The sequence below is a fragment of the Mytilus galloprovincialis genome, chromosome 3 (genome assembly GCF_965363235.1).
Source record: "Mytilus galloprovincialis chromosome 3, xbMytGall1.hap1.1, whole genome shotgun sequence".
Classification (NCBI taxonomy): domain Eukaryota; kingdom Metazoa; phylum Mollusca; class Bivalvia; order Mytilida; family Mytilidae; genus Mytilus; species Mytilus galloprovincialis.
The window spans coordinates 101,191,676-101,212,770 of NC_134840.1; the positions used below are offsets into that span (position 1 = coordinate 101,191,676).

General features: G+C 34.0%; 1 protein-coding gene across 2 annotated transcripts in view; it reads right to left on the reverse strand.

Annotated features, from left to right (window-relative positions):
- Nucleotides 1-1,493: 1,493 nt before the first annotated feature.
- LOC143069556 (RNA polymerase-associated protein RTF1 homolog) overlaps nt 1,494-21,095 on the reverse strand; it is a 32,177-nt gene continuing 12,575 nt past the window's right edge. Inside the window, exons 11-17 of one of the 2 annotated variants that reach the window (XM_076244246.1) lie at nt 20,289-20,366; nt 19,237-19,358; nt 16,009-16,144; nt 13,857-13,952; nt 8,188-8,214; nt 6,010-6,103; nt 1,494-4,799 (exon numbers count right to left, since the gene is read on the reverse strand). In XM_076244246.1, coding sequence (XP_076100361.1) covers nt 4,693-4,799; nt 6,010-6,103; nt 8,188-8,214; nt 13,857-13,952; nt 16,009-16,144; nt 19,237-19,358; nt 20,289-20,366 — 660 coding nt within the window. In that variant the 3' untranslated portion in view covers nt 1,494-4,692. The remainder of the gene's footprint in view (nt 4,800-6,009; nt 6,104-8,187; nt 8,215-13,856; nt 13,953-16,008; nt 16,145-19,236; nt 19,359-20,288; nt 20,367-21,095) is intronic. The other variant, XM_076244247.1, reaches the window with a different exon arrangement.

Here is a 21,095-nt window from a genome sequence, read left to right on the forward strand (position 1 = left end):
AAATTACCTATTCAGGGGCAGCAACCCAACAACCGGTTGTCTGATTCGTCTGAAAATTTCAGGTCAGATAGACCTTGACTTCATGAACAATTTAACCTCTTGTCAGATTTGCTCTAAATGCCGTGGTTTCGGAGTCATAAGCCAAAATCTACATTTTAACACCTATGTTCTATTTTTAGCCATGGCGGCCATCTTGGTTGGTTGGCCGGGTCACGCTACACATTTTTAAACTAGATACCCCAATGATGATTGTGGCCAAGTATGGTTAAATTTGGCCCAGAAGTTTCAGAGAAGATTTTTGTAAAAGACTACAAAAATTTACGAAAAATTGGTAAAAAATCACTATAAAGGTCAATAACTCCTTAAGAGGTCAACTGACCATTTTGGCCATGTTGACTTATTTGTAGATCTTATTTTGCTGATCATTATTGCTGTTTACAGTTTATCTCTATTTATAATAATATTCAAGATATTAACCAAAAACTGCAAAATTTCCTTAAAATTGCCAATTCAGGGACAGCAACCCAACAACTGATTGTCCAATTTGTCTGAAAATTTCAGGGCAGCTAGATCTTGACTTAATAAACAATTTAACCCCCATATCAGATTTGCTCTAAATGCTTCAGTTTCAGAGTTATAAGCCAAAATCTACATTTTATCCCTATGTTCTATTTTTAGCCATGGCGGCCGTCTTGGTTGGTTGGCTGGGTCACGCCACACATTTTTTAAACTAGATCCCCCAATGATGATTGTGGCTAAGTTTGATTAAATTTGGCCCAGTAGTTTCAGAGCAGAAGATTTTTGTTAACGACGACGAAGGACGTGAAGTGATGAGAAAAGCTCACTTGGCCTTTTAGGCCTGGTGAGCTAAAAACGTAACTTTGACCACTGAACATGAAAATGAGGTCAAGGTCAGATGACACCTGCCAGTTGGACATGTACACCTTACAATCCTTCCATACACCAAATATACTAGACCTATTGCTTATAGCATCGTAGACTTGACCACCGAAACTAAACCTTGTTCACCGATCCATGAAATGAGGTCGAGGTCAATGGACATGTGACAGACAGAAACTTTATAATATAAGGTATCTTCATGTATATACTACATTGAAGACCCATTGGTGGCCTTCGGCTGTTGTCTGCTCTATGGTAGGGTTGTTGTCCCTTTGACACATTCCCCATTTCCATTCTCAATTTTACAAAGTATGAAGCATACAGGTGTTCCACCTTCTAAAATATTAAGCTTTTAAGAGTGAACTTACCCGTTGCTGCGGGGTCACTATCCCTTTGTCGAGCTTTCTGCAACAAAAGTTGCAGGCTCGACAATAACCAACCATTGGCCTGTGAACCATGTAATATGGTCAAGACCAGATAAACCAATCCAAATGACCCAAGAATTGTTTATCAATCAGCAGAGTAAATTGGTGATCTGACACCTAAACATTCATGATCTTGTGATCCCAAATCAAGTAAATAATACACACAAAAAGATTTATCAGTTTAATTAGAGGTACAACATCATATATAACAAATATCTAATAAAAATCTCACACACTCTGTCCTGAGGTATTTCATTCTAACTCATGATTTATACACCTCGCTTGATATGGTAACTAAAGAATGCTCAAGTAAATACTTATTGAGAAAATTCCATTATAATTTACATCCCCTATTAACAATGCCATAATTTGAAACTTTTTTTTTAAATCAAATATTTTTTTTAAAATTCAAAAGTAATGGTTGTAGAATTGCTTACTTGACCTGTTAAACAAAATCTAATTAAAGATTATGTGTGAAAGTGACCAAGCATAAAAAAATGAGCTAGTTTAAAGATTTACTGTTAATTAGATAGTGTAAAAAACAGGATATTATTGCAGCCTCAAAAAGGCACGATACTGTGTAATAATATTCCAATATGTAAACAAATAGTTTTTGTAAGGGCCATTCCATTTCAATGAAGTTGGAAAGGTAGGAAAGTTTAAATTTTAGACATGAGTCATTTATGGTTGTTTACTCAAAAGTACTGGGGATTAATTTATTTTTGAGGATTGAGGAAAATCTTTCTGGTTTTTTTTTTCTATATTTCATGGTATTTCCAAAGTCTTCATTCAAACCATTCAAAACATTTGTAATTCATTAACATTAAATTCCTGGCTTACTTATTCCCCAAAACTTTACCAAAGATTGAATCTGACGAATCATACTGAATCCACAATAGCTGGATTGTTTGGTGAATCTTGGAAGTCCCTTTATAACCTCTTACATCCATTTAAATGGAACGGTCCTTAAGAAGTCCCTTCATACCCTCTAACATCCATTTAAATGGAACGGTCCTTAAGAAGTCCCTTCATACCCTCTAACATCCATGTTAAATGGAACAGTCCTAACAATGCAATATCAAACAGAAACATGTTAAGTATGCTACCAATTCATAGATTAAAATATCAATTTAAACATTTAAAAACCTCAACAAAATCTACCTCTAAAAAACCTATTTTCATATTGGTGAACTCATCGTAAAAAAAATCACTACATCAACACATATAAACTTCATAGACGTACAGTTGTTCCTTTAACAAAACATTGCATGTTATGGTCACGCATGGTTAGCTTTAAAAACATAGAAAATAATGTTAACCTTTGAACAAATTTAAAACAAGATTGATTAATTGTTGCTTTTTAAACATGCAGTTGCAAATCCTAAATGAGTTTAAAAAAGTAGCGTGAACACAGTTCACAAATTTATACCTCAAACACTCAAAGATATCAGATTTTCAATCTCAACTCATTTTAATTTAAAAGTTGTAACATCACAGCTACCTCCCTTTATTGAAAATTTATTTCATTGCATTGCCTCTTATTGAAATCCATCCTATGAAGTGAAATGAAATGATGTCAGATGGGATTCAAGTATATTTAACCTTTCATTATTTGAAGATATTTTGACATAGATTTTTATTTCTCAGATTGTATTAAAGCCCTTTATTAATCATTTGACAAGATGGTTAGAAATAATCTAAGTTAGTCCATTATTTCAGGTGCAACCTCTTGTATTCAATATTTAGAAAATTTAATTATTTATAAAATTGCCACAAGCAAGGTTTCACAAAAATAAAGATTCAGGGATCCAGCCATTTTCAAAAAGGGTTTCCAACCCAGAAGAAAGGGAAAGGGGGTGGGGTGTCAAAATATATATTCCCATTCAAATACAAATGCACGCAAAAATTTCTAAATTTACACTTAATGTTGAAAATCAAGTTTTATTACAACTTAAAACAATTTATATATGGACGTGAGGTACCTTCATGGGTAGCCAAGGACTTGAAACACCCCCTGGTAATTGTTTTACATATATATTATTTATATATCACTACATACTGAAATCCATTTCACATTACAAAGATTGGGGAAAAAATAACATGTAAATTTGAGTTTATAATTGACACTGCAATGTAAAACAATTCCATAAAAAATTGCTGTGGGTAAGACAATGTAACAAAAAATGGAACAAATCAAAATCAGAAACTGTACACATGTGGGGTAACCAGCCAAACACTTATATAACAAAAATATTTATAAATTGAGATTACATATTTTATTATGTTGCTATCACCGGAAGCTGTGCATTTTTCAATTGGCTGGAGAAAAACAAAAAAAAACAAACATAGTGCATTTAAAAAGTCTGACAATTATTTACTATGGATCAAGGCTCTTACTTCAGAGATTTGAGAAAAGGAGGACTAGCTGCCAACTGGTAAAAATATAGACTGGCCTATGACAAAAACATTTTGAACACCCCTCCCCCTTTTCTAACAGTCTTCAAAAACATATTGATCCCTAACAGTCATCATTCTTTTAAAGTATCACTTTTACTCCCAGTTTATGTTACAAGAAATATTGTGTAAGTTCATTGTGCAATTTCCCACTTTGTAAGCTGAGAGAAACATTAGAAAACAAGTTTAATGCTGTTGAACATTAGAAAGGGTTTTATGTAAACCTAATTTATATGAAAATATTATGAACCAAAAAACTGATAATTGACGGACTGTACACATACAATAATACAAATGTAAGTACTGTAAATTCAGAAATTATTGCAATGTTTTTGTTATTGCGAAAAATGCGACAGGGTTATAAAATCGCAATTAGTTAAACTCACACTTTTAATTTTTTTATATAAATTACTGTAAACAGTATATATCTCAATATCGCAAAAATTAAAATCGCATTATAGTCTAAATTGACAAAAACGCAATAATAAATGAATGCAATAATTTCTGAATTTACAGTATACATTTTAAACGTTAAGAACCAATTTGAAATTACAGATTTAGCAAAAGACACAATCTTTCCTTGAAATTTTCATAAATAAAATGTCATTTTTCTTCCCACATCACTGATCTATTAATGCTAAAATATGGTCCATGAAGCAAGTTTTCATAATGATACTATTAGTGACAGAGAATTTTCCTATCAGACTCTCTTATATGAATTATATGGTCTATATGTCCTTCTCTAAAACAAGATATACTTAATATAAAAATGATAAACATGATATTTCTGTAGTGAAAACACACATTTTGAAATGAAATGATAAGTCAACACACATACACATGATTCAGATCAGTCACACCAACTCAAACATGCTTCATCATTTACACTCACACTCACACATACACACTAGTACTAAATAAGTCCTTTCTTTTTCTTATATTCGGCTAGGTTAAGGGATCTTTTTGGTGCTGCTCCTTCACGACTCGTTTCACTGGTTTTATTAACAATCATTGAGGGAGCTGAAAAGTAAACCATTTTATTACATTGATTTCCCAGTTAAAAAAACCCAGATAATTTCACATGTGAAATAAACGTGGTTATTTCACTCTCTGACGTCATACAACAATAGGCGTTGTAAAGACATCGATAACGGCGGATCAAAACAAATTGTGAATGCGTAGAAAAAAGATATAGTTCCTTACATGTTTTACATTAATTTCTTTAAAAAAAAAAACATTTTCCAATGTAATAAAAAGAATAACTAATCAAAGAATTCAAATATCCAAAAATATTCAACTGGTGACCGAACAACACTGATAATTAACTCATGCGCTACACGCACTCGTAAATTAATGTGTTGTTCGGTCACACGTTGAATATTTTTCACTATTTGAATTCTTCGATTAGTTATTCTATAAATAATAATATAATAACATTACTACTATTTATGAGTGTAGGTTTAAAATAATTCCTTTTTTTTCTGTGCGACAAACAAAGACAGTGTTGGTATTATGTCTTAATGTTTTTAGTTAATTCAAGAATGTTATTTTGAAGACATATCTATGATTGTGTTTCTGTTTTATTCATTCCCATATCTGATGAGAGGACAGCAATATCTTTATATCACAAACCTATGTGGTGAGGTCAATATACAATTATGGCCAATAGCAAAGTTAAAAATTCAAAATTGTCAACCAGAAAAGATTATTACATTAGGGTTGAGAAATTTGGTTATTCTTCACTTCTTAGGGGCCACAATTGTTTTTATTATACTGAACAGTGAAAGGGTATTTTGAACCATCAAAAGTAAGTTTTTTTAAAACACTCCTGTTGGAAAAAATTATTTAGAGTTGGAGAGAAATGTACTACACATTAAAGGTAGACTGTAAAATTTTATACGAGATATCCTTGACACAAGATAATTTCAAAACCTTGTTTCCTTGCCACTTGGTGGGTTTCAAATATGACTGTTGCAATTTTGTTTCAGATGTCTGTGATATCATTTTGATGGGAGATCACTCAAGAACAAATCAAGAATCTCAAAAGCTTAAGTCACCAGTAAATAATAGGGTTACTCACTGCTGGTGTAAATGTTTTAGGTTTATTCGTCCTTCCTTGAATTTAAATAAAAATAACTGCATTATTTCATGTCACATGATCATGTTTTAACCAATAAAAATGTTTCTTATATATGTAAGCTACAATAATATCTATTGTTACATTAAATACCTGATGAGGTGACGTCAAGATCTATTGTTATATCAAAATCATGATCAGCAAATAAATCTTGTTGCTTTTTATCTGGATTTTTTAATGGTGATATCTGCAAATAAAAAGAAATAAAAATGCCTTAATTTTTCTTTCCTTAAATACCCTGCTGTTGTTGCTGTACAAGAGGGTTTATTGCATCTTATTTGAAAAGAAAAGTGACCCCAATCATAAGTATCTTTCAGAATATTACTTGCACAATAGAATGTGCATTAAAGCAATTATTAGTTTTAAAAAATCAAAACAGTACTGGGTTTAAGAAATTTCCTCTAAAATTGGTCAACATATTTTTATACAACAAGCATTACTTTTAAACAGCATATAAAATATATGATAATATATATCAATACCGACCATGCCAGAACTGTATTACGAGTCAATGTAGTTAAAAACTCCCCATCATCAATGCTAGCACTGTGGACAATGTGCACATATATACTTACAGTTTCATGACTTAATTGCTGTGTGTTTGAATGTGTGTGTTTGGGGTTGTGTGGTTGGAAAGAGTTTTTTTACCACCCCATCAACAAGTTTAATTATCAAAATTCTATAAAATACTGTTAAATAGATTCAACCCAAATCTAAAGTTATTTATAAAACTGCACTTAAATCAAATGTAGCAAAGAAATGAATCTCATATGAAAAGAGATTATATACATGGTAAATGTAAGCAGATAAATAATCAAATAAGAAGAAAACAGATAATGGATCATACATTTCTCTCCTTCATAGATGGCTTACACTTTTTCAACAATTGATTATTTGTTTGTGACTTCCTTCATCTCAGACCCACTTTTTCAAATTTCAAATCAAACATTTCATTTTCTTGCTTTCCTTTGACTTCACTATTGTGATGTCACATAGAAAGAGCAAAATCTTTGATAAATAAAGATGAACTTTGCCTACATATCATCTTAAACAAAGACCACTTTCGAGTTTGTCCGTCACTGGAAAAAAGCTTGTCTATTATGAGGGCCTTTATGACATCATTTACCAGATAGAAGGGATCACTTGTATCCCTGCACTATTAACGTTCATTAAGCATCTTAGTGATCATCATTATGCAGGATAAACTAGAAATAATGTTTGTTCGGTAAGTATTTAATCACAATTCCCCAATGATAGCAGTGCTGATGGTCATATATGAGACTTCAATTTGCAGAATTATTCATACAATATAGAATCATAGTTTTCCAACCAATTGCTCAACATGGGAACAGAAGTGACTATGCCCCTTAACGCATGAATGATGTTCTCTAAAACCAGAGTTTTTGACCGAAATGCATCGAACTCAAAAGTTGTCTATTAGATAAACTGAATCTACCACTGTATCTAGTGGAATACCATATTTCTCATCTGTCAACAGTTAAATTCTTGGTATTCAAAAATGCACGACAAGGCTTATATTTTAAATTTGAAATGTAACTGTCTGAAAAGACGAAATATTGTATTACACTCAATGCAGAAGTAGAATCTATATTTCTGTGTCGGCTTCTCTCCCTTTTCAACCAGGAAACTTTTCTACTTATGATGCCAAAAAATAGAGGTGGTTGGTGAATACCTGGCCCTTATATCTAGAAAATTCAAACAGATAAAGGACAGGCAAACCAAACCAGTCTGTTACGAGTACAAATTAAACACAATAAAATCTTGTAGAAATCAAAACAGTACAGTCAACTATTTGTTATAAATTTCTTTTTTATCAATTTAATTTTCTTTTAATTTTCAAGTAATAGGAAAACCTGACACTAGATGACTTAAATTATATGAAAGAACTTAATAAATACTACATTGTGCTGAATATGACTTAACTGGCTTACTAATTTTTCCAATATTTCTTTAAATCAAAGTGCCAGTTCAAGGTAAAGAAATAACTCGGTATGTTGTTTTACACTAAATGATGGCTAGCTCTATTTGAATGTTTTCAATCAATGTTGACAACCCTATCCAAGATCCTATTCATATTTTGAAAAAAGTCGTAGGCAGCCAAAATTGATCTTGAGGTACTATTACTAGTCATGCACCTACTAGCCTTTACTGAAAATTGCAACTATGAAACATTTTTAAAACTTAACAGTAGCCTTTAACTTAGCAACTTAAATAATATGCGTTAGTTTTCTTTACTGTTTTGAGATATACCTTTCTATGATCTCTGTGATCTTCAGCCTGGAAAATACAGTGGATAAAATTAGGGAATAAACAGTCATATTGAAGATCTCAAGGTTTCAAAAGGTTCAGAGTTTTTCGTACCAGGTCAACTTATTGCGTTAAACCAATATTTATGTACAAGAGATCTTCAGAATGATTGAATAAATAAAAATTTGAACGTAATAAACCAAAACACCATAAAATAGTCCGATACATATATACTGTGACGTTTTTGACAGATAGCAGTGCCTTGATTTTTATTGATATTGTCTACATAGTTTTCTCTATATTTCTGCCAACCGTACTTTGTATTATTTTATTAAAGCAGTAAATGTGTGTATTCTATTTCATTATTACCTATATATTGTTTAATCGTTTTAATATTGTATGTTCCAGAACGATAGAGACGTTTTCTTACCGGCATCTTTTGATTAATTGTACGTTACTTTCACTTTCATTGTTACCGGAAGTCACGAGTATTATTATAAATATAGTGACCCTAGAAATCGTATAATATGTAGACTGTCCTGAACATGTTGTAGTTATAGTTTTGTATGTTTTTCAAATTAGGAACACATGTTAGAGTATTTTATGTAAAGTTTATTTAGAAGAGAGCTTTATTTCGATTATTGTAATAAGTTCTTATGAACTATTTTTGCACCGACGTTGCGCACCTTTTCGTAGTTATTGGGCTGTATCGACGTCATTTGATCAGACGTTTAGTGCAAAGATATGTACCTTATAAGGAAGTCTCCTTATTAGGTCATTGATTTCACCCCATATTTGGAATATTTCTCACGCGAAATAACAACACTAGCGTAAGATTTATAGTATTTTACGTCAGTTCCAGTTTGTCCCTGCCGCCGGCTAGCAGCTTTATTTACTTTCTCATAAATTTCAAGGTACAGTTGTCTTTCTAAAGCAGAAGTTTTAATATCTTTTAAGTTCCAGAATATTGCAATATTTATGCAATATAATTATTTATGCAGTTCATTTAATTGTTCCAGTTTCCAGTTTTTAACGGAGGCAGAAATTTAATAGTTTTAAAGAGAATAAAGTTTGATAATGAATTTTAACTTTAAATAGGAGAAAGGTGCGTAAAGTCGGCAATAGTGTCCGTTTGTTTTAAATAGTCAGGGTTGTTGTTAATGGGGTTAGGAACATTGTGACTTATTTATTTGTGTAGTATTTTACTTGTATTTACATAGAGAGTTGCTGATAGTATCTGTGTTTGTTGAATGCTGATTTTGGTGTAGCTGTTTTAAAGAATTCTCTGTTTGTCTAATCTATACGAAATATTGTTAATTATTGATCGCTGCTTTAAAAGATTTATATCTGTCCATTCTTGTTCCTGTTGTTATTAATATTATGTCTGGTGAATAAAACTTGTTATACATTTGAAGCGACTTTTTGTTTACATTCAGAACATCAAACTAAGACTGATCTGATACTTAATTACAATACATATAAAAATACCATCGTTTTACACACACACATAAAAAGGAGACCGTTTGCCGACTTAGAAACTATATTTGTGTGATATGCAGTATGCAGTAGCGGTAGCAGTAGTAATTCTGAGCATTCATATTTCCTGTTTATTTCTTTTGGTTTGTTGTTGGTGTCTGTCCGGTCTGTTGGTTGGTTTGGTTGGTTAGAAAGGTTCTCTCACCGGTTAGCGAAAACGTTACATTTGGCGTCGTCGACAGGATTCTACAGTTTCAAAGTGGAATTAAAAGATCCTTTATAAATATGTTGTTTTATTTTGATTTTGTGATTCATTATTGGTGAGAGGGCAGTGGCATATCAGTAAAGATATGACAGACAGAACATCTCAGCGGCTTTAGCGTTATACCGGTGCTGGTGGTAGGGACGACTGGAACTCAACCCCTCTAATGAGATTAAGGGGATATTCAATTAAGGGAAAATGCAGACTTACGTCAGATATTTAAAAGCTGAGCGCGAGGAGTTTAGGGTAGAGACAGATGGTTCGGACTCTGTGGATATTCTATATCCGCCTTCACAGCCTAGGCAGGTGCAGGGGCGGAGTAATTGCGAACTGGCGGCATCGGGCAACAAGGGGCTACACCACATTTGTAGTACTGATCTTTGGACCCTACTTAGATCAGGGTTGTGCTAATGTTGCTGAGGGGTCCACAGAGGAGTTCCAGTAACCCGGGAGAGTACTTGGGCCTGTGCATCCAAGGGGTGAGACTTCGACCGGACTTCTGCAGGGACCGGCGGGGCTACGGGGCAGGTACCAGATTTTGTCAGCTGGTGGCAGTGAAATTTACATCAGTGCCGAATTGTGAACCTCCTCCTCATTTTAACTAATATAACCACTTTTACAATTTTTAAAAAGAAAAGTAATAAATTTTATAATGTTTTCTATTTTTATATGCTCAGGTGGCAAGTATTCTCCTACTTGTGTGATCGATACAGGTTCTACTATATTAATTGTAACTCTTGGAAATTTCATCAGATTCCTGAGACAGATAGACCTGAATTTACAAGTCGGTGAAAAATGGCCAATGGTAGTTTTATACGCCCCTGGGAAAGGCTGAATTTATTTTTGATATTGGTTTTAAATTATAAAACATGAGATGATTGTGGCTGATATTGAGTCACAAGTAATATTAAGATTTGATTTTGATTTTATTTTGTCCAAGTATAAATGTAGTTTAGACTTGGAAAGGGAAGTTTTACCTGTTGGAAGCAAGTCAATTAAATCTAATAGCGAAAGTGCAGAGCAGTAGGTTTGCAGAATCGGAGTTGCTGAATATGTTTTTGTTCCAGCGGCTTCTGAACAAGATTGCTATTAAATCTTTTTAAGAGACGGATTCATTTATTAATTGTCTCGTTCTCATGGAAGAAGGTCTCTTTTTGGCTTGTACTATTTTTATATAGTTTAGTCGAAAAAAAAGGTTTTTGTTCCTCTAAGACTTATTGATATATAAGTTAGCAAGTTTTACAGAATACAATGTGCTTGCAGCCGTGTACGAGTATGTAGGTTCTATTTACTCTCACGAGGATGAAATAAATAAAATTTGTTATTTTGACGATGTTCCGTCTGTATCCTGTTTTGTTCCTGTCATGTATATTTCCTGTTTAGTTCCTGTCATCTCAAGTGCCGACTGCATCCTGTTTAGTTCCTGCCATGTCTCCCGTTTGGTCTGTATCTTGCTCACCTGTACGTGTGAGATTGGTGTTGGTTGTATACCAAGCTTACAATTATCTAGTAACATTTGGTAAGATCGCAACGATAGGTAGTACGTTTTTTTAAATGGTATTTTTAAAATAGAAGTTTAGAATTTAGAATTCAAATGTTTTTCTTTTAGGTATAGTTCATATTATAAAATTGTAATTGTTTAAGTATTAACTTTATCCAAATTTGAAAATATGCAAGTGTAACAGTATAGGTACATGTAATATTTTATTTGCATACTAGTACATCATGTTTTATGTATGTTAGTCAGTCACAAGAACTTTCAAGATCTCGTCTACATAGATAATCCTGATGACCGGCAACGAAGAAGATATTTAGTGGACTCTCTAGTAGTGATATGTTATCATGAAACCACTATGGACTTAAGTTAATGTATACTTATTATTTATTGTTCGGAATTGTAAAACTAAATTTAAAACAGGAGAGGGAATAAGAAGAAAATTGTAGTTTACATGTATATGGGTTGTTTTAAAAAATGATTACGGGTGAATGTGTTGGTATAATTTATATTGGACACCATTACAACTTTAAAGCTCAAATAGTGTTGTTTTATTATCTATGGATATTGTCATAATGTTAGCTACTATATGTATATTTAACTTGGAACCAATTATATATGTGAAATCAGGTAGCGACAGTTACCGTATTTGGTTGTGTATAACCCGCGGTCGGGGCGACCTCTGTTTGTAAGGAGGGGGTAATGTGACGTTTTTGACAGATAGCAGTGCCTTGATTTTTATTGATATTGTCTACATAGTTTTCTCTATATTTCTGCCAACCGTACTTTGTATTATTTTATTAAAGCAGTAAATGTGTGTATTCTATTTCATTATTACCTATATATTGTTTAATCGTTTTAATATTGTATGTTCCAGAACGATAGAGACGTTTTCTTACCGGCATCTTTTGATTAATTGTACGTTACTTTCACTTTCATTGTTACCGGAAGTCACGAGTATTATTATAAATATAGTGACCCTAGAAATCGTATAATATGTAGACTGTCCTGAACATGTTGTAGTTATAGTTTTGTATGTTTTTCAAATTAGGAACACATGTTAGAGTATTTTATGTAAAGTTTATTTAGAAGAGAGCTTTATTTCGATTATTGTAATAAGTTCTTATGAACTATTTTTGCACCGACGTTGCGCACCTTTTCGTAGTTATTGGGCTGTATCGACGTCATTTGATCAGACGTTTAGTGCAAAGATATGTACCTTATAAGGAAGTCTCCTTATTAGGTCATTGATTTCACCCCATATTTGGAATATTTCTCACGCGAAATAACAACACTAGCGTAAGATTTATAGTATTTTACGTCAGTTCCAGTTTGTCCCTGCCGCCGGCTAGCAGCTTTATTTACTTTCTCATAAATTTCAAGGTACAGTTGTCTTTCTAAAGCAGAAGTTTTAATATCTTTTAAGTTCCAGAATATTGCAATATTTATGCAATATAATTATTTATGCAGTTCATTTAATTGTTCCAGTTTCCAGTTTTTAACGGAGGCAGAAATTTAATAGTTTTAAAGAGAATAAAGTTTGATAATGAATTTTAACTTTAAATAGGAGAAAGGTGCGTAAAGTCGGCAATAGTGTCCGTTTGTTTTAAATAGTCAGGGTTGTTGTTAATGGGGTTAGGAACATTGTGACTTATTTATTTGTGTAGTATTTTACTTGTATTTACATAGAGAGTTGCTGATAGTATCTGTGTTTGTTGAATGCTGATTTTGGTGTAGCTGTTTTAAAGAATTCTCTGTTTGTCTAATCTATACGAAATATTGTTAATTATTGATCGCTGCTTTAAAAGATTTATATCTGTCCATTCTTGTTCCTGTTGTTATTAATATTATGTCTGGTGAATAAAACTTGTTATACATTTGAAGCGACTTTTTGTTTACATTCAGAACATCAAACTAAGACTGATCTGATACTTAATTACAATACATATAAAAATACCATCGTTTTACACACACACATAAAAAGGAGACCGTTTGCCGACTTAGAAACTATATTTGTGTGATATGCAGTATGCAGTAGCGGTAGCAGTAGTAATTCTGAGCATTCATATTTCCTGTTTATTTCTTTTGGTTTGTTGTTGGTGTCTGTCCGGTCTGTTGGTTGGTTTGGTTGGTTAGAAAGGTTCTCTCACCGGTTAGCGAAAACGTTACAATACATTTAAGCAAATAAAAATACAAAATTGATAGCCTTGAACTTGAAACAAATTAAGTCTCTAAACAAGGAAAATTAAGAGTTCAGTTTTATCTTATAAAATTAACATGGGTTTTAAGCAAAAAATAATTATCTAGAAATCAACAAAAGGAGCTGCCACTTTTTTGTTAACCCAAACATGCATAACTTTTAAATTATCTTTTACACTTCTTTAGCTACATTTTTGAACTACCATCCCAACCATAGCAAAAAAGAATATAATTATATACCTTCAATGATGGGATTTTGTGGTTCAATGATGGGCTTTCGTTTTTAAGTTGACCTTCTTTGGCTTCTTTCAATGGTTCTTTTGCCTGCGAACCAACCTGAAATAAAGTTAACCTTCAAATAATGAACACAATTCACTCAAGAGAATCTGATGCTTCATCATAGTGTTTTATGATAGAGGAGTGAAAGTACATGTGATATGTATGTTGTGGGAAAGTATATGTCAAATCATTCATGTCAGAGTATATATCGTAAAAGTACAAAAGTGTGAAAAAATATGTCGTGAAATTATATGTTGTGAAAGTACACATAAAATTATATGTCATGAAAGTACATGTGACATCATTTATTGTGAAAGTACACATGAAATTATGTCAGGAATATACATGTGAAATTATAGGTTGTAAAAGTTCATGTGAAATTATTTGTTGTGAAAGTACACATGAAATTAAAGGTTGTAAAAGTATATGAGAAATTGAAGGATGTAAAAGTACATGTTAAAATTATGTCGTGAAAGTACATCTGAAAATACTTGTGAAATTATATGTCGTGAAAGAACATGTAAAATAATTTGTTGTTGAAGTACATGTTAAATTATATGTCTTGACCTACATGTGACATCATTTGTTGTGAAAGTACATGTGAAATTATTTGTTGTGAAAGTAGACATGAAATTATGTCATGAATGTACATGTGAAATTATTTGTTGTGTAAGTACATCTAAAAGTACTTGTGAAATTATATGTCGTGAAAGTACATGCAAAATAATTTGTTGTTGAAGTACATGTTAAATTATATGCATATGTCTTCAATGTACATGTGAAATTATATGTCATGAAAGTACATGTAAAATTATGTCATGAAAGTACATGTGAAATTATATGTTGTGAAAGTACATGTGAAATTATATGTCATGACAGTACATGTAAAATTATATTTGTGAAAGTACATGTAAAATTATGTAATGCAAGTACATGTGAAATTATATGTTGTGAAAGTACATGTGAAATTATATGTCATGACAGTACATGTAAAGTTATATTTTGTGAAAGTACATGTAAAATCATATTATGAAAGTCCATGTCAAATTATATGTCATAAAGTACATGGCTCAATATCTTTAATTGTTTTTACATAGGCGGTAATGGTAACGTTTTTTCCTGTAGCTCAGTCCATATCGTAAACTTGGATATATATGATAGCTCGTTTCGAAGCTGTGACATTTTCACATATGTGGTTAAATTTTCGGGGTACGAAGTGAGATTACTTTTTCCGTAAATTAGCAAACCCCGACCATCCTTGTGTGATGCGGCTCCTTGTGGTAAAATATCCCCTTTTTAACACAATAAGTTCTTTGAAAATTTAATACTTTGAACACATTCAATAGCTCCATAGTTTTTACACATTTATTCTATGTTCCTCTACTTTCCTAATCACCACAAATAATTAAGTTCAGTCATTTGTTAAAAAATAGAAACATGTCCAATATCACTACAGAGATTTTTTCTTTACACGTGACTTTTGAGTTCCTCATTTCGAGGCGCATTAGGGATGTTGTCCCACATGTCAAATTATATGTTGTGGAAGTCCATGTCAAATTATATGTCATAAAGTACATGTCAAATTATGTTGTGGAAGTCCATGTCACATTATATGTCATGAAAGTACATGTAAAATTATGTCATGAAAGTACATGTAAAATTATATGTTGTGAAAGTACATGTCAAATTATATGTCATGAAAGTACATGTAAAATTATGTCATGAAAGTACATATAAATTATATGTTGTGAAAGTACATGTCAAATTATATGTCATAAAGTACATGTAAAATTATGTCATGAAAGTACATGTAAAATTATGTCATGAAAGTACATGTTAAATTATATGTTGTGAAAGTACATGTCAAATTATATGTCATAAAGTACATATGAAATTATCAAGGTTAACAATATATGTTCTGTAGTTTTGGCTTTAGACAGATTACACTTTTTAAAATATTGTCTAGTTTTAAAAGGAATAATAAAAATTTAGTAACTTTGAAGTGATAAACTTTATTTCGTGTAAAAAAAGATATTTCACAAACATTAACATTTGATTTCATCTATTGTAATAATCAAATTTCTGTCCATTGTTTTAGTGCCATATGACATACCTTTGTTACCATGGTTGGACGACACTGTCGTCTGGTAAATGGATCAGCTACTTTATTTTTCATTTCTTCTACTTCAACTTTACAAGCTTCTTCTGATTCTATCATATTACGCTGTCTGTTTCTCTGGTTTATGTAACTAAAGAAAAAGCAATTTAAGTTTTGGAAACTCAGAAATTGAATTTGATAAACACATTTTTTTATTACTATTGTTAATCAATGAACAAAATTGTGAGATTAATTAATGCTATTTCAGAATTTATAATTATAAAATGATCATAACTTCAATCAATTTTTTTTGCAACAATTGATAAAAAGTTACAAAAAAATATCTGAACCAAATTTGCTGAGAAGTACAAAACAAATTTAAAGTTCCAGATAAAATCATTAAATCAAATATTTTCAAAAAGGGAAATTTTATTCAACTTGAACTGACTTGCAAGTTTAATAAAAAGATATAATAATTCCAGCACACAGAATTGACAATACTTCCATAAGTCTATTAAAACTGCCCTGCAACCCTGACATACCTTATAGAGTTGATTTTCTGTGACCGTCGCCGGTCCAACTCAGTGGCCCTTTCCTCTAACAACCCTGACATACCTGATAGAGTTGATTTTCTGTGACCGTCGCCGGTCCAACTCAGTGGCCCTTTCCTCTAACAACCTTGACATACCTGATAGAGTTGATTTTCTGTGACCGTCGCCGGTCCAACTCAGTGGCTCTTTCCTCTAACAACCCTGACATACCTGATAGAGTTGATTTTCTGTGACCGTCGCCGGTCCAACTCAGTGGCCCTTTCCTCTAACAACCCTGACATACCTGATAGAGTTGATTTTCTGTGACCGTCGCCGGTCCAACTCAGTGGCCCTTTCCTCTAACAACCTTGACATACCTGATAGAGTTGATTTTCTGTGACCGTCGCCGGTCCAACTCAGTGGCCCTTTCCTCTAACAACCCTGACATACCTGATAGAGTTGATTTTCTGTGACCGTCGCCGGTCCAACTCAGTGGCTCTTTCCTCTAACAACCTTGACATACCTGATAGAGTTGATTTTCTGTGACCGTCGCCGGTCCAACTCAGTGGCCCTTTCCTCTAACAACCCTGACATACCTGATAGAGTTGATTTTCTGTGACCGTCGCCGGTCCAACTCAGTGGCCCTTTCCTCTAACAACCCTGACATACCTTATAGAGTTGATTTTCTGTGACCGTCGCCGGTCCAACTCAGTGGCCCTTTCCTCTAACAACCCTGACATACCTGATAGAGTTGATTTTCTGTGACCGTCGCCGGTCCAACTCAGTGGCCCTTTCCTCTAACAACCCTGACATACCTTATAGAGTTGATTTTCTGTGACCGTCGCCGGTCCAACTCAGTGGCTCTTTCCTCTAACAACCCTGACATACCTGATAGAGTTGATTTTCTGTGACCGTCGCCGGTCCAACTCAGTGGCCCTTTCCTCTAACAACCCTGACATACCTGATAGAGTTGATTTTCTGTGACCGTCGCCGGTCCAACTCAGTGGCCCTTTCCTCTAACAACCTTGACATACCTGATAGAGTTGATTTTCTGTGACCGTCGCCGGTCCAACTCAGTGGCCCTTTCCTCTAACAACCCTGACATACCTGATAGAGTTGATTTTCTGTGACCGTCGCCGGTCCAACTCAGTGGCCCTTTCCTCTAACAACCCTGACATACCTGATAGAGTTGATTTTCTGTGACCGTCGCCGGTCCAACTCAGTGGCCCTTTCCTCTAACAACCCTGACATACCTGATAGAGTTGATTTTCTGTGACCGTCGCCGGTCCAACTCAGTGGCCCTTTCCTCTAACAACCTTGACATACCTGATAGAGTTGATTTTCTGTGACCGTCGCCGGTCCAACTCAGTGGCCCTTTCCTCTAACAACCCTGACATACCTGATAGAGTTGATTTTCTGTGACCGTCGCCGGTCCAACTCAGTGGCCCTTTCCTCTAACAACCTTGACATACCTGATAGAGTTGATTTTCTGTGACCGTCGCCGGTCCAACTCAGTGGCCCTTTCCTCTAACAACCCTGACATACCTGATAGAGTTGATTTTCTGTGACCGTCGCCGGTCCAACTCAGTGGCCCTTTCCTCTAACCAGCCTGACATACCTGATAGAGTTGATTTTCTGTGACCGTTGCCGGTCCAACTCAGTGGCCCTTTCCTCTAACAACCTTGACATACCTTATAGAGTTGATTTTCTGTGACCGTCGCCGGTCCAACTCAGTGGCCCTTTCCTCTAACAACCTTGACATACCTTATAGAGTTGATTTTCTGTGACCGTCGCCGGTCCAACTCAGTGGCCCTTTCCTCTAACAACCCTGACATACCTGATAGAGTTGATTTTCTGTGACCGTCGCCGGTCCAACTCAGTGGCCCTTTCCTCTAACAACCCTGACATACCTGATAGAGTTTATTTTCTGTGACCGTCGCCGGTCCAACTCAGTGGCCCTTTCCTCTAACAACCCTGACATACCTGATAGAGTTGATTTTCTGTGACCGTCGCCGGTCCAACTCAGTGGCTCTTTCCTCTAACAACCTTGACATACCTTATAGAGTTGATTTTCTGTGACCGTCGCCGGTCCAACTCAGTGGCCCTTTCCTCTAACAACCCTGACATACCTTATAGAGTTGATTTTCTGTGACCGTCGCCGGTCCAACTCAGTGGCCCTTTCCTCTAACAACCCTGACATACCTGATAGAGTTGATTTTCTGTGACCGTCGCCGGTCCAACTCAGTGGCCCTTTCCTCTAACAACCCTGACATACCTGATAGAGTTGATTTTCTGTGACCGTCGCCGGTCCAACTCAGTGGCCCTTTCCTCTAACAACCCTGACATACCTGATAGAGTTGATTTTCTGTGACCGTCGCCGGTCCAACTCAGTGGCCCTTTCCTCTAACAACCCTGACATACCTGATAGAGTTGATTTTCTGTGACCGTCGCCGGTCCAACTCAGTGGCCCTTTCCTCTAACAACCCTGACATACCTGATAGAGTTGATTTTCTGTGACCGTCGCCGGTCCAACTCAGTGGCCCTTTCCTCTAACAACCTTGACATACCTTATAGAGTTGATTTTCTGTGACCGTCGCCGGTCCAACTCAGTGGCCCTTTCCTCTAACAACCCTGACATACCTGATAGAGTTGATTTTCTGTGACCGTCGCCGGTCCAACTCAGTGGCCCTTTCCTCTAACAACCCTGACATACCTGATAGAGTTGATTTTCTGTGACCGTCGCCGGTCCAACTCAGTGGCCCTTTCCTCTAAATCTTCTAATTCCTGTTGAAGTTTACCTTGTTGATCAACATTACCTTCCATGTCAGCCATTTCCTATAATATAATATTTATAAATGAATTCTACTGATTTTTTCATGGTCCCAGAATAGGCCTATCCTTGCAGAAAAACCTGAGGATTCCAAGACCCTGCTTTATCCAACATTTTTTTCTGGTCCCCCAGTGTGTCAGATTAAGTAAGTTCCACTGCATTTGTTTTTTTTGTTATATTTTATAAATGTTTTTTGGCATATTTTATTGAATTTTGTCATTTCGAGAACTATGTGTCAATCAAAGATCTCTGAAAGATTTAAATTCATTTCTATTTGTTAAGACAGTAGAGCTCAGCATATTGTTTCGATACAAGCCAGCTATTTGTATGCTCAGGTTGCTGTCAGATTGAAATTTAATCCCCATCTCTCTTTTTTGATCATAGTAGAGTCTATATCAATAAGTGAGCCATCACAGAAGCTCCTTAACATTTAAGGATGTACTTAGAAAAGGTTAGGTGAAAATTAATAAATTAAGAAGTTAAAATTGATACTATAAGCAGGTAGAGCAGCAATTAAGGATAAAGATACGCTAAAAATATTGATAGGTAATGGACCTCCTTTTCGAGATATTGAGATTTAAAATATGGCGGGAAAAGGCTGACTGGGACTTTTACCTTTTATTTACATTGATATTATTTCGGTCTCAAAACCAAAGAAAGAAAATCAAGAATCTTCTAAAATTTTGGTAAATGACCTTTCATGACCTAATAAATCTTATATGAAAAAATAAATGGGTGTTATGGGGCAAAATATTTTACATTGTATTGTATGGAAAAACACCAAGGAGTTCGAACATTTGACACAAATTCCAAAACCTCACCTAAGTACATCTTTAATAAGATACACTAACAATAACCTTCAACTGACCTTTTGTTTCAATAAAGTGGTTTTCTTAACATTTAATAAGATACACTAACAATAACCTTGAACTGACCTTTTGTTTTAATAAAGCGGTTTTCTTAACAGCATAATTATGAGGATTCTTTTTAAACCTTTGTTTTTCTGCTACAATCTGTAAAAAGCATCAATATGTTTTAAGTATACGAATAAATTATCATTCAAGTGTTAATCATTGTTAATAACATACTCAGTGTAAAATTTTGATGTTTTTGCAAAATAATGTTATTTTTCTATCATCTTCAACATTGAATTATGGATGTTTGAAGACTACTTTTTCAATGACATCTACTATAAGAAGAATAGTAGTTTCATCTTAATGAATTTTTACAATTGACAGAATACCCCTTATATTCCAAGTTTTGCAATCAATATACATAACAGAGTTAAATCAAATGTGGAATTTTATGTGACTGTCTTACAAGTGAGACGTTAAGCTAGCTAGCTAACCATAAAACCAAGTTAAATCCACCATTTTCTACATAAGAAAATGACTGTTCCAAATCAGGAATATGAAAATTGTTAATCATTTGTTTGATGTGTTTGAGCTTTTGATTTTGCCATTTGATTAAGGACTTACTGTTTTTAATTTTGTGCAGTGTTTGGTATTTTTGTTATTTTAATTTTCATTTATTTCCATATGTATAGTTTTTTGGGGGTTTGGTAAAAACTGTATTGTTTCATACTTGATTTCATGCTTTTCAAAGTTCTGCATACAAGATAACAAAACAGATGCTCCACAGGGCGCAGCTTTATACGACCGCAGAGGTTGAACCCTGAACGGTTCGGGCAAGTATGGACAAGATAACAAAAAAATTTAATTTGATAAATATTTGAGTTTACC